General features: G+C 48.7%; 2 protein-coding genes across 3 annotated transcripts; one reads left to right on the top strand and one right to left on the bottom strand.

The window, feature by feature from the left end:
• Nucleotides 1–1,650: 1,650 nt before the first annotated feature.
• On the bottom strand, nt 1,651–6,413 carry EME1 (essential meiotic structure-specific endonuclease 1). Of its 2 annotated transcripts, none has more exons than XM_054585523.1 (8): nt 5,627–6,413; nt 5,417–5,541; nt 3,925–4,014; nt 3,710–3,831; nt 3,379–3,544; nt 3,030–3,145; nt 2,085–2,274; nt 1,651–1,827 (listed from the first exon to the last, which is right to left on the bottom strand). In XM_054585523.1, exons 1-8 carry the CDS (start codon nt 6,411–6,413, stop codon nt 1,651–1,653), a joined length of 1,773 nt encoding a protein of 590 aa, XP_054441498.1. The 2 variants fall into 2 exon arrangements, with proteins under 2 accessions (XP_054441498.1, XP_054441499.1); XM_054585524.1 differs by having other exon boundaries at nt 3,379–3,502.
• A 1,912-nt stretch (nt 6,414–8,325) lies between these two features.
• Nucleotides 8,326–13,249, top strand: MRPL27 (mitochondrial ribosomal protein L27). Its single transcript, XM_054585522.1, has 4 exons — nt 8,326–8,395; nt 10,476–10,607; nt 10,992–11,059; nt 12,853–13,249. Exons 1-4 carry the CDS (start codon nt 8,356–8,358, stop codon nt 13,057–13,059), a joined length of 447 nt encoding a protein of 148 aa, XP_054441497.1. The 5' UTR covers nt 8,326–8,355; the 3' UTR covers nt 13,060–13,249.
• The last annotated feature ends 232 nt before the right edge of the window (nt 13,250–13,481 follow it).

The raw sequence follows: 13,481 nt of genomic DNA, 5'->3' as shown, positions 1-13,481 counted from the left end.
CATTCCTCCCTGGGTAGCCAGGGCAGATCAGGAGGCAGTGGGTTGTTGTTGGGGACTAGGGGAACACCATACTCAGCAAATCTAGCCTGAATCGGATAGGAGGGGCATATCTATTTTTCTTAAGGGTCTCAGGCATTCAGACATTTCCATGACCATACAAAACCTCAGGCTCAGAAGGGGACTTTAAGGCTATCCAGTCCAGTAGAACACTTGCTGATGAGGAACTTGAGGCCTTCCATGACTTGCTTATGGTCTCCCAGTTAGTTTGGGAGAGCTGGACTTCTACTCTGGTATCCCTTTTTTGTTTCCCGTTATTTTGCTTTATCATGTCCTGAGAGAAGGCAACTCATACCAGAACTGAGTATCTCAGCCGGAATATGGAATCTTTCATTTAGACAGATTCATGACCCACAAGTAGAATTCTCATAGCCATGAGGGTCTTGGACAGCTCCTGTGGAGTCCTGCCCCTAGTTATGTGGCTTCCATAAAATGCCTCGATTTTAGAGCATTAACTCTCCCCCATTGCCAGTAAACAAGAAGGCAGACCTTTGCAAACCACACTATGACAGCTGTTAGTAGTTGGTCTGACTAAATACCTCAAAGGCGACCTGAAAACTCAAGTGTCAGAGACTGAGGTTTACTGAGGTAGAGCTATACTTAGGCAGTGAAGGAATCAGGTAGCATCATGGCATTTAAAAGTGGCTGGGAACTGTAATGACTAGCACAAGTGAGGGAAGAACTGCCACTCCCTTGTCTGCCAGAGTTAAATGTTTGCTTGCTTAATGGCCTCCTTTGCTTCATCTTTGACAACAGCTGGATGAAGGGATCAGAAATGGCCATGTCATGGTGCTTATTCACTGAAATCTGATTGCAAGCTCCTTGCCTCTTGCCCAGGAGAGCAAGAACCTGTTATCCAGAGATGAAGAGGATGGGGTCCAGCTTTTAAGCCACAGTGGCCCAACTGGATAGGACTGCCACTTGTGACTGTCCTGATAGTGGACGAAATTACTTTCCTCCCCGGAGGATAGCTCTGCTGCGTAGGCCCACACTTTACTTGGTATCACTACACATTCCTTTAGTCTTCCTCCAAGCTCCAGAGCCATTGGTACAAATGCTTTATTGAAATTAACCACATAGTACATAAAATAAGACAGAGAGTACAGAAGTCGGCATTAGTGATCAGACCCGTTCCCTGGCTGGTTGAGGCAGCCTCAGTGGGTCAAAGGCTGGAGCACGCCCAGCCTAGTAAAACCAATCCACCGAGGGCAGTTCACTCATGATCTCTAGATCTGATGATGAGGTTCTTTTGGATTTGTACAACTATTAAACATGTGTCTGAGTAGTCTGTCTGTGTTCCTTTGTGTTTGGAGAGCTGGGTAGGGCAGGGGCTGGGGTCGGGGGGGGGGCGCTCGTGCATGGCCGCTGATTTTTGCCAGGAGAGGGGCACTGAACGCTGTTGAAGGTAAATGCAAATATCTCAGCCAGTCGACAGGAAGGGGGTCTTTCAGAGATAACACCACCCAGGAGTCTGCTGTGGACCTGACCCAGGCTTGTGCTACAGGAAGCACTTCTAGTCTCTTCACTGTAGTCATGTCCCGAGGCGGGTGAGGTGGAATCTCCAGCTTTTCATCTCGTCCCTGAGGGCTAGCTTTAGTCTGCACTGTCTAAAGAGAGGTCTGGCTGCAATGTGGTCATCTGAAGGTAGATTCGCCTGGACAGCTCTGGTCCAACACGCCGGGAGGTGGATGTCACGCCTTCCCCGCGGCGCACCTGTATGTCTGCAAGCAGGTTCTGGCGTTCTTGCTCTGAAAAACACTGCCTATAAGCCTGAAAGTGGAAAATGCTCTCTCAATACCGCACCATCCACAGTCATCCCTCCCCTGTGAACAAGGGTGCGGCGAGCTTGGGTCAGGGAATGAGAACATATCCTCCCACCCTGGGCCAGGGTTAGCTCAGATCTCAGCAGACCTGCACTGTTGACTGGCAAGGCATTCTTGGGCCCTCACAAACGCTACCCATGAAAACTCCACGGGGCTCCCGCTAAGGCCACAGGGCACTGGGCAGCGGCCCCCGGAGCAGCATACCCGGACCAGGAGTTGTGGGGAGGGATAGGCGGCCACAATAGCACTGGCCGTTTCCTGGCTGACGCGGTTCAGCTGCTGAATCTGTCTCCTCCAGACCTGAGCAAGTCCCCTGCCAACACGGTCCACCTTTGCCCCTGCAGCCCAGTCACTCTCCAGGCAGAAGGAGAAACTGGTTTGATCTCGGAGTTTCCTGTAAACAGCACAGATGAAGAGCTGTGAGTCACTGGTTACTTTCCTGCAGTTCTCCCCTTAACTGGGAACTTAAACCCCTCCCTCCAATGACCTTGGAAGAGATGGACACATATCTTGCTCACTTTGATCCCAAGCAGTGCTAGTTGCAGATTCCTTTAAAAGCAACATCTAGTCCTTTTCATTAAAAGAGAAGGTACCAGAAAAGTACGAGAATCTTTTATGATGAGATGGGTTGCATTGACCAGAGAAGCAGCGCACAGGGTCAAACGTCAGGGATTCGGTATCAGGCAATGTGCAACCTAGTTGTGGTTCTAACTTGCTTGGCTAAGTCCATCTCTTCAGGCCTCAGTTCCCTCAGGTAGAAATGAGAGACTTAGACTAAATTGTCTTTGAGTTCCCATTAATTTTAAATTCTAACTATGAACTCTCCTTGAGCTAAGTAGGCTAAAAATGTTATTCTATGAGAGCCTATCACATTGTGACCTGGCCTGTAATGAATCCTGGTAACTTGGCCTACTGGTAAACCACTACCAACTGGCAGAACGCAAACACATATGCTAAAGCAGAGTATGTGAAAGGGACTTGGCTTGAGGGCTCTTCCCCAGAATCCCCAGCATGAGGTCAGCTCCTGCTTCAAGCTGGAGAGACAATGGACTGACAGTGGAGTTCAGGGGAAAGGGACATCTTTGGATACTAGAACTACTGTAAAGGACAAGGCCCAGCAGTGAGGCTGGGATTTGCCAGGGCACTTACTTGAAGGGCGCCTCAGCCACAGCCTTTGTGAACGTGCACGCAAAGTCGGCCAGCTCTTTCCAGCTCTGCACAACTCGGGCCTGGGTGTGCGTGTGTAGCTGCAGATCCACCAATGCCTAAACCCAAAGGCAGACGGACTGGAATGGCGGCGAGACTAGTCAGAAGTTATTCTCCCCTCCTTGTCCACTGAGGCTGCACCCCAGCCCCCTGGCTCCTGTTTGGTCCCTTCTCTCCTACCCAGTACCAAGGCAGAGAGTGCTGGCCAGCAGGCATTCCCTCTCTCTCAATAGCAAATTGGGTTAGATCAGAGTGGGTGCCCAGCCTGACTCAGGCAACAAGATGTTCTCACCTTCTCCACGTCTACCCTGGACACCATGGGCTCTGTTTTGGCCTCTGGTGGTTTATTTTTCTTCTTCTTGGCCTGTTCTCTGTTTGCCACTTCCTGCTTCCTTCTCCTTGGAGGATTTGGAGCACTGGAGCAGGGAAGGAAATCAAAGCAGAGCGGGGCCTTCAGGCTGAGCTGAAGCAGAACAGGTGCGAGAAGACTGGACCAGAGCATCCCACAGGGCTTGGCAGGGATGCTCTCTGGCAGAGGGACTGAGATCTAGGATGAATAAATTCACCCATGTTGGCCCAAGAGCTGCCCCTTTTGATGCCAAGTCTTGAGGACAAATCCAAACCTGAAGCATTTCTCCGGATCCACAATCACCAATGACAGAGCCTTCCCTGCTGTCCTCGCTGTGATGTCAGTTACAAAGCTCCGAAGTGTTTCCTTCCCTTTCTCAGTGCTGCCTATACTTCCCTGCATAAAGGGGCAGAAACTACATTAATACTTGCTCCCTCGATTAAGCCCTCTGTCCCATGCATCAGTGCCCACCCCTCCAGCTCTGCCCACCTGCTTGAAGTTGTGGATCATGACCACAAACGCCTCTGCCAGGAGTAGCACCAGGACCATTGGCTCCTCCACCCAGCCCTCCTCTCCATCCTGCCAAAGCACCTAGAACCCGGCAGAGGCAGGTGAGTCAGCAGGTGCTCACCACCTGTGAAACCCAGGCCTTCTGGGTGAAGGAACTCACCCCCATCAGCCTAGCTCATGTTGCTTTATTCTTTTTCTTCTGGAATGAAGTCTCGGTGGCAAGAACCAATAACCTATGATCCTGTCCCTCCCCAGTCCTCAACTATTCAGCTTTGGTATATTGCACAATAAAGGAACATTAGCGAGTTGAAGTGGGCCGAGAAAATTATAAGATCAAACAACAGAGCAAAAAATTAATGTTCAAAAAATAATGTAATAATGTTTCATCTGTAGACTCTTGAAAATGCAGAACGGAGTATTTTGGATTTGCAGATGAGAGGAATGGAAGGTACAGGAGCTATAGTAATGTGGGGAGCCCCGGCCTGGAAGGAACATGGACTATGTGCCTGCTTATGTGCTCAGTGCTTGATTATTTCATTCAGTTCCCACAACCAGGGGGAGGAGCGGGGTGTGAACTGAAAGGGACATAACAGTGCCTTCATTTATACAGGAGGCACAAAGTGATGAAATAATTTGCCCAGAGACATAGCAACGAAGCTACTAGGCTGTGATGCAAGCACAAGCCCACCTTTTCCCAAAGCCCACTTAGGAATCCTGTGTAGATTACATTCCCTCTGCCCTACGGATCCACTCTCCACCCTTCCTACCCTGCTCTCTGCCCAAGATCTTTATAGACCACATGACAATGTCCACATGCCCTCTGGCTGGGTATGGCCGGTGGAAAATCCAGCAGGAGATTGGAGGGAAGGAGAAGAGTCAAGTCAGGGTATTTCTTCCCTTGGCTTCTGCCTGATAGGGTCACCTAGGATTTCCTACCCTCCCCTGCTGGAGGTCAAGCTTCTTTCAAGCTGGTCCTCTACAGTTCTCTCCTGGATTCTGGTACCCACTTCCTCCCCTCATCCCTTAAGGCCTAGGCATGGTAAAGGCTATGGCAACCTGGTGGCACCCAGCCAGGGCGATTTTTCCCCTACAAGGAACATTTGCAGTATCTGGAGACATTTTCGATTGTCCTGACTGGGAGAAGTGCCTCTGGCATCCAGTGGGTAGATGCCAGGGAAGCTGCTAAACATTCTACCATGCAAAGGAGAGTTCAGCGCAAAACTATTGCCTGAAATGGCAACAATACCTGAGGTGGAGAAACCATGGGTTAATGCTGCTATTACCCTGAAGTACTGCATTATCCTTTGTAGTTTCCTTGTAACCTGCCCACACCTTGGAAAACAGTCCCCGTATTAAATCCTCAAATTATCCTAAGTTGAGTGTACCATCTGCTTCCCTGCTGGGGCCTTGACTGATGTGTATAAGGGGGAGGGCGGACGGAGAGGAGAGAGGCAGCAGAAAGCCCTACCGCAGCCGGCCCAGCCCGTCTCCTCCAGGTGATGCTGCGCGGCACGGCCTGGGCCTCAATCACACAGCGGCACTCCATGGACTGCAGGGCTCCGAGGAGCTGGCCCCCACCTTCCATCTCCAAAAGCACTGCAATAGACAGGAGAGGGGCTGTCAGTGGGTGGCCCAGGAAGCAGAAAACTCAGCACGGGGTGAAGGCAGACGCTAGGAGGACCTGGATCCAGCACCACAACAAGGTGTTTCAGGCACTCCTCCGGCCTCTGGGCTTTTGGCCTGCTGACCGGTGCTGCCTCCTTTTTCCTTTGCAATTGTGTCAGGGCGTTTTCCTTCTGGCTTGCTTGTCCCCGTGGCTGGCATCCCTTTGAGCCTCTCTTCTGGACCTTCGGACTGTGCTTGGTTCTCTTCTGAGGTGGAAGGACCTCAGCATTTGTTTTTGTTACCGTCAAGTTGTAGCTCTGGAGAGGGCAGGTAGCATGGTATGTTGGAAGCTCGTGGCATGGCATGTCTACCATAGGGTCCTTGTTATTTGATGTCCACCTCTCTGAGGTGGAACAGAGGGGAACATCAGGGATCTTTGGACACAACTGTTTTTTCCAGTCACATGACGCTCCTTCGTTATTTTTATGATCCAAAACACTTTTAACTGGGGAGCTAGAGTCCTCAGGGCTCAGCTGCTTGTGGGTCAAAAACTTACAAGTAAGCCTCTCAGCCAGGGGAATAAGTTCCTCCTCATCCTCACTTCCACTGCTTAGCACCCTGGCTGACTGTGTTTGTGTTACAGTTTCTGCTGCGTCTGGGACAGGCGGTGGATCTTCCAACCTTGGTGATGGAGGACCGGAGGCCTCAGATTCTGAGGTATCAACCACCACAATCTTCTCTTCCCTCTGAGGCTGCTTCCTCGTCGTTGAAGATGGTTCCTTCTTCAGAAAGGCAAATACTGGCAACTCCTCAAAATCAGTCTCACTGGATTCCAGTGAGAGTGACGACTTCTTTCGAGCCATCAATACGTGCTAGCAAATTAATTCTCTAGAAGACAAAGAAAGGTGAGACAAAGACTGTGGCATTCAATCCAGTCCACTAGATGTGTTCTATGGCCAAGCTTTACGAAGATAAATATAATATAGAGAAACACAGAAATAAGACATGTCCCTAACACATTCAACATGGAGCTCAGAACACCTATGCCTACAGTCTCAAATCCTTTCTAGGTCAAGGTGACATATAAACAAAGTGGAGGTTAATAATACAAAATGTTATTGGGGTAGTAACAAGATTCACCTCATCTCCCCATGCTGATCTTTGCGTTTGAAATGGAGATGACAAGTCATCCTTTAAAAAAAAAATGAAATGCTGTAAAATTCATTCTTTTAAAGTGTATAGTACAGTATTTCTTTGTATACTCGCAAGGTTGCGCCACCATCACTGCTAGCTCCCGAAGAGTTTCATCACCCCCAAAAGAAATCCCACAGCCATTAAGCAGTTATCCATTTCTCCTTCCCCTAAGCCCTTGGCAACCACAAATCTATTTTTGCCTGTTCTAGATATTTCATATAAATGGAGTCATACGATATATGGTCTTTTGTGACTGGCTTCCTTTTGCTTAGCAGGCAAGATTCATTTATATTGTAACATGTTTCAGTGTTTCATTGTTTTGTTTTGTTTTTAAGATTTTATTCATTTTTAGAGGGGAAGGGAAGAAGAGAGGGACAGAAACATTGATGTGCCAGATGCACTGATTGGTTGCCTCTTGCATGCCCTCAGCGGGGACCCAGCCCACAACCCAGGCATGTTCCCTAACTGGGAATTAAACTGGTGACCTTTCCATTGGCAGGCCAGCACTCAATCCACTGAGCCACACCAGCCAGGGATTCATTGCTTTTTATGGCTAAATAATATTCCACTGTATTATGACAAACTGTTGTTTATCTTTCATCACCTGATGGACATTTGATTTGTTTCAAACAGGTGTTTCCTAGGTGTTTCATAATAACCATTTTTTGGTTATTATGAATAATGCTGCCATTGCCCTGGCTGATGTGGCTCAGTGGATTGAGTGCCAGCCTGAGAACCAAAGGGTCGCTGGTTCGATTCCCAGTCAGGGCACATGCACTGGTTGCGGGCCAGGTCCTGGGTTGGGAGCATGCAAGAGGCAACCATACATTGATGTTTCTCTCCCTCTCTTCCCCTCTCTCTAAAATTAAATAAATAAAATCTTTTAAAAAATAATGTTGCCATTGGACATTCATGTAAAGGTTTTTGTGCGGACATGTTTTCAATTCCCTTGCAAACGTAGCTAGGCATGCAATTGCTATGTCGTGAGCAAGAGTCATTCTTTCAACAAATACATACTAACACTGGAGGTGTGAGCTAGGATGAGACAAGTAATCTTTCTGGGCCTCGGTTTCTTCTTTAGTAAAAAACAAAAACAAAACAAACAACAGGGATAATGACAATGCCACCTTTATAAAGTTGTGAGAAACAAAGAAACCATGTATCGTCTACAGCGCTTAGTACAGTATCTGGCACACAGTATGAGCTCTGTAAGGTAGGCTCAATGACTAGGGAGGACCCTCATCCCTGTACCCTCGCAGGGCCTCTGCAGACTCCTGCAAAGTGAGGGGGTGGGACAGGCGGGCCCTGCAGGGCACGCTCCTCAGTTCATCCACACCCGTGGCAAAGGCCCAGGCCGTCCAGGCCACCAGGCCCCTGTGGAGCAGTGCTCAGGAGAAAGCCCCGCCTTGCCCGCCCAGCCTTGCCCGCCCAGCCTTGCCCCCCGAGCCTTGCCCGCCGCGTTCGCCCCGGCAGCCGCACCGGTAGACCCAGCTCACCTACAATTTCTCCCGCCACTCTTTCAACTGCCACGCAGGACCCGGAAGTAAATGTTCCGGCAGCGGAAGCCGAAGCAGAAGGTTTTTTGAGACCGGAAGCTAGTGTACGGCAAATATGGCGTCGGCGGCGCTCGCGCTTAGGACGCGGGCAGCTGGTAAAGGGGCGCGTGGCTGTTGCTGGGCGAGTGGTGGTGGTGGTGGTAGAGGTGGCGGGGAGATCTTGCAGGGAGCCTGGGGTGGGGGCCTCTCCCTACGTGGGACCCTGGTGTAGGGTGTGGGGAGGAGTGTGCGGGGCCCAAGAGGTTTGAGGGGCGGCTGTCGCCGGTCACGTGGCATCTGGGGCGCAGAGCTGTGGGTGATGGTTCTAGGCGTGCACACACAGCTCCCCTAGTGATTGGTGACGGGCTTGTCGCTTCCCTTCTCGTTCTGTTTGGACACTTTCATCTATAAAAATGGGTTACTATTATAGGCACACCAGAGCTCAAAACATTAATCCGTTCGCACAACAGATTGAGGTCTTATTTTCTGCCAGACGTTGTGGGGATCTAAGCAAAAGAGAAGACATAGTCTTTTTCCCCAGGACGGTTCTTTCTAGTGGATAACCCAATAAATGAGCACATACATAAAATGGTGCTGCGAAAGCAAGCGTGTGTGCGCGCTCGTGTTTGCCTTTGTGTGTGTCTTTGTTAAGGGTGGGTGGTCAGGAGAGCCCTCTGAGGAGGTAACAACTAAGTTAAGACCAGAAGGATGACAGGAAGCGGAGCTCTGTACGAGAGTGAAGGGCAAATGAGTGACCTCACTCAATTTTAAAGTTTGAGAAGCAAACTCTTGTTCTTACGTGAATCTAAAGAGGGAAGGAATGTAAATGAGGAAACCAGATGGGAAGCTGTAATAGCAGCCCTGATGAGAGATGACTTAGCAATGGTGTTAGTGCCAGTGAACTTGGAGGGAAATGGATGGGTTGAGATCTGTTTTGGAGGTAGAACCTACGAGCTTGCCGGTGAACTGGATATTTGAGGTGAGCAGAGGGAAGGAATCTGCACTGACTCCGTGATTTCTGCTAGGTGGTAGCATCACTTACTTAGAGGAGAGGGCCAAGGAGTAGGGTGAATGGCAAAGATTTGTGAATGAGATAATGTAGATAAAATAAAAGCCCAATTCCTGAGCTTAATATGTGAGCGAGTGAACAAATGAAGAGGTATTTAAATGTAGGTAGACTGTTGTGCTGGGCATTTAATGTGTTGTCTGCTTAAGCCCTTGTCTCTGGTCCTTTGCCCCAGTTAGTCTCTGTGCTCATTAAAACTTCAGAAACTTAGGCTTTGGGAACTCTGAACTGAGAGGCTCCAGACATTCACAAGATTACCCTTACACCTGGCATGGCCCTGATTAACCATGGGTGTGTTTGGGGACCTGTGAGCAAGGACTGCCAGCCCTGGGCTTGTCATATGGCGAAGGACTTCCATCATGGTTAGCATGAATTTTAATTCACTTTCCTTTTTAAAACAAATGCACTTGAGCACTTTGGAATGAGTATAGAGAGGTCAGATTAACAGGGCAGAGTGTCAGTCTTCTTGGTTGGACCTGTGCTTGGTGGGCTTGCTGAAGAAAGGGTCCAGCCTTCTGCAATGGCCGTGATCCTGTAGGAGCCATCCTTGGAGAAGCTGCCCATTTTGTTTACAAGTGTCTGGTGTGCAGTGGATGAGTGGATGGCTAAGGAAGTGGTGGGTGAGGCCAAAGCAGGAATCTCTCTGGGTGTCCTGTTGCTGGGCTCTGTGGTCTGGCCCCTCCCCAGTGCAGGAGCCTTGAGGCCATGATGGTGAGTGAGGCTGAAATAGGCAGCTCTGTGGTGTCCTCTTGCTGCCTTCTGATTCAGTGGTGTTTGTTCCTTCTCAAAAGGGTTCAATGTGTTGAGACCCAGGGCACATATGGCATTTTGGAGGTTTTTTCCCATTAATATTTTACTGCCCCACCCCTCATCCCCTGGCCACACACAGCACAGACACACACCTGCTGCAGTGCTTACACTCTGGACAATACAAGGAATGACTTGTCTCCAGCTGTGGGAGAATGCCAGGGACTTCAGACACTCTCTGAAAACCAGTACAGTCAAGTGGTATTTCGGCTCATGTATCTTCCTCGCCTCCCCTGCCACTGCCTCCTCCCACCTCTCAAACTAGCAAATGGCCCGCTGAGGCAGAGAAAGAGTCTGTCTGAACATTTCTGTTCTCTCTGCAGTTACAGCCCTGCTGAAGCCCCCTCAGGCTGCAGCTCTTGCCGTCAGATATGCATCCAAGAAGACAGGTGGCAGCTCCAAAAACCTCGGTGGAAAGTCACCAGGCAAACGCTTTGGCATCAAGAAAATGGAGGGTGAGGGTGTCCCTTGACCTCAATTTTTCAGCTGTACCCTACCTTGTGCCCCTAGCGTTCCTTCGAAGAGCAGGAAGAGCATGCAAGTGCCTATCCTGGTGCTCTCTGCTTAGCTCACCAGAGCAGTTGGCTGCATATTAGAGTCACAGAAAACCGAGGCAGGGTGGGGGACCTGCAGAAGAGCAGATAATGTGGACTTTGGGCATGTGACTCAAGAGAAGAGGCTGCTGGTTGGGGGACAGGGGTCTGCTTGCCTTGGGCTACCTGGCGGTTGGTTTTTTCTAGGGGCAGGCTTAGAGGTTGGTGTGTAACATTTGGCCCAGGACAGCGTGGGCGCCATCATGTTTCCTTAGCAGTTTGCTGTGCTGTGGACTTCTCTTCTAGGTCACTATGTTCATGCCGGCAACATCCTTGCGACTCAGCGCCACTTTCGCTGGCACCCAGGTGCCCATGTGAGTAATATTGTGCCCCTCCATCCCGCTTTCTTTTCTGGGACCACCTCTCCAAGCTTCTAAGCTCAGTACTACTAATAAAACACTTGCATTTTTGGGGTGCTTAACAAATGCCAAGCATTGTGCTGATTCCTGGGCCTACATTATCTCATTTACTCCTTACCGCTTCCCTGCGAGGTACATAGTTATCTCCATTTTACAGGCAAGATGCCAGAGATTTAGAAAATGGAGGGCCCAACTAGCAAAGCCAGGATGTGAACCTTGTCTGCCTGACTCTCAGATCACTGTTTTGGCTCGGTATAGCCCTGGGTTTCCTTTCTAACCCCTAGTTCTTGAGAAAAAGATGCCTAGTGATTTAAGATATTTTTCTGAATCTTGGGAACTAATTTTAATTTATTCATTTTTATTTATTTCTAAGAATTCCTCCTTTGCATAAAGTTGTTCTTAATGGCTAAAAGATAGCTTGAATTTAATACAATAGAATTGAATGTTTACATCAGAAATTAGGTCCCTACCAGGCAGGGATTTCAGTTCAGCAAGCTGAGATTACTTTCTGAGGAAGGAAAGTTCTTTGGTAACACAGGTCTATACTGTGCTCTTCACATTGTTTTAAAATTAGTTTCCTTTGTAATCAGTGCCCCCACACCATACCCCTTTTTGGGCAATTTTAGTAGGAAAAGAAAGACTGATAGCAACCTATAATTTCAAAAATACTAATTTGTTTGTGAATTGATTGTATTTGTGTAGCTTTACCTTTTAGAACTTGAGACATTAGCTGTGTTAACTCTTGGGACTGGCTAAAATAATGGCAGCAATAATAAAAGCCAACATGTTTTGAGCTAAGGTATTCTAAGTATTTGAAGCTCTTTCTAATTGCTCACTCATTTAATCCTTGAGGTGACCCAAATATCCCTGTTTTACAGATGAAAAAACTCAGACTCAGTGAAGTAAAGTAACTTATTCAGTTTAAACATGCTGGTAGTTGAATCAAGCGCCCTGGCTCCAGTGTCCATTCTTGTAATCAGAGAAATAAATAATGATGGACTGCCTGGCTGAAATCATCACACATCAGTCTCAAACTCTAAAAGAAAAAAGCTAAAATATATACAATTAAAAAACTATGTACAACACACACTTTAATCTTTTTGCTCACGGTGCTTGTCTGAAAAACAGAAATAGTACCTACTGAACAGGTGAGAATTAAATGAGTTGATGGATATAAAAGGGCTTTATTATTATATATTAGTATTGTAAAAGGGCTTGGAACAGTGCTTACCCATGATAAGCACTATATATAAGAATTACCTGACATCATTGTTTTATTAGCATATACATTGTCCATATAGCTTTAGTCTGTTTCCTTAAAGCCTAAACTTGGTAGATCACTATATAAATGAAAATGTATGTCACACTAGTGTTTAGTTGATAACTCCAGTATTTTTGAAATCTAAGAGAAACAAGCTCCCAGGCACCATGAGTAGGGGCATTTTCCTGGGTCTGTTTTGGGGATCTGTCCAGCGTGGCTTCTGGCCAGTTGCACAGACATGGGTCTAGGGTAACAGCCCCTGGGGACTGAGCAACCACCTGGATTGGCTGTTGTTTTCTTTTCCTCTTCTATCACGGAGTCAGCAAAAAGTAGAAGACAAGGCAGTGGGAAAGGGGCCTGAGATGGAGCTTTCTGAGCCCTTCCCTTTGGCCCCAGAGCTTGTCTCCTTATGAGAAGTCTGTGCTGCAGTCCCAGGGTGGACCACCTACCTGGCCCTGCCCCGCAGCTGAGCAGGTCTGTGTTGCAGGTGGGATTGGGGAAGAAGAAGTATCTGTACGCCCTGGAGGAGGGCGTCGTCCGCTACACTAAGGAAGTCTACGTGCCCCACCCCAACAATTTGGAGGCTGTGGACCTGGTCACCAGACTGCCCAAGGGTGCTGTGCTCTATAAGACTTTTGTCCACGTGGTTCCTGCCAAGCCTGAGGGCACCTTCAAACTGGTAGCTATGCTTTGAACTCCTAGTCGAGGCTGTTGGACAGCTGGAACCCAGGTGACGGGAGCAGGTGGCACCAGAAGTCAAGGGCTGGGGTGACCACAGGGCCTCCTGAGGAAGAAGTCTGTGAAGTGACTGGCTGGGAAACCCTTTGGAGACCTGACCTGAGGCCAAAAATAAAGTTAGCTGGAGTCATGAGTCTGTGCTATTTGGGGACAAACCTGGAAGGAGCTGCGCATTGATTTGTTGGTCTTCCTGCATGTTCTCCAGTGCACACCAAGGGGAACCTCCACGCAGGAAAGAGGCCTCTTAGAGTGAGCAAATGCCTGGAGAGGACTTTGAGGAAGGGGTTACTCTAGCGCTACCCCCCAGAGGCAAGGCAAAAGGAGAGCTTGTGCTTGAGGGTGTCACTGCTGCTCCCCTTCCCGGGTCTCCAGAAGTTG

The sequence above is a fragment of the Pteronotus mesoamericanus genome, unplaced genomic scaffold (assembly GCF_021234165.1).
Source record: "Pteronotus mesoamericanus isolate MK-2021 breed Mesoamerican mustached bat unplaced genomic scaffold, CSHL_Meso_final contig_84, whole genome shotgun sequence".
Classification (NCBI taxonomy): domain Eukaryota; kingdom Metazoa; phylum Chordata; class Mammalia; order Chiroptera; family Mormoopidae; genus Pteronotus; species Pteronotus mesoamericanus.
The sequence above is the reverse complement of the archived record's forward strand: the minus strand, read 5'-3'. Positions and strand labels throughout refer to the sequence as shown.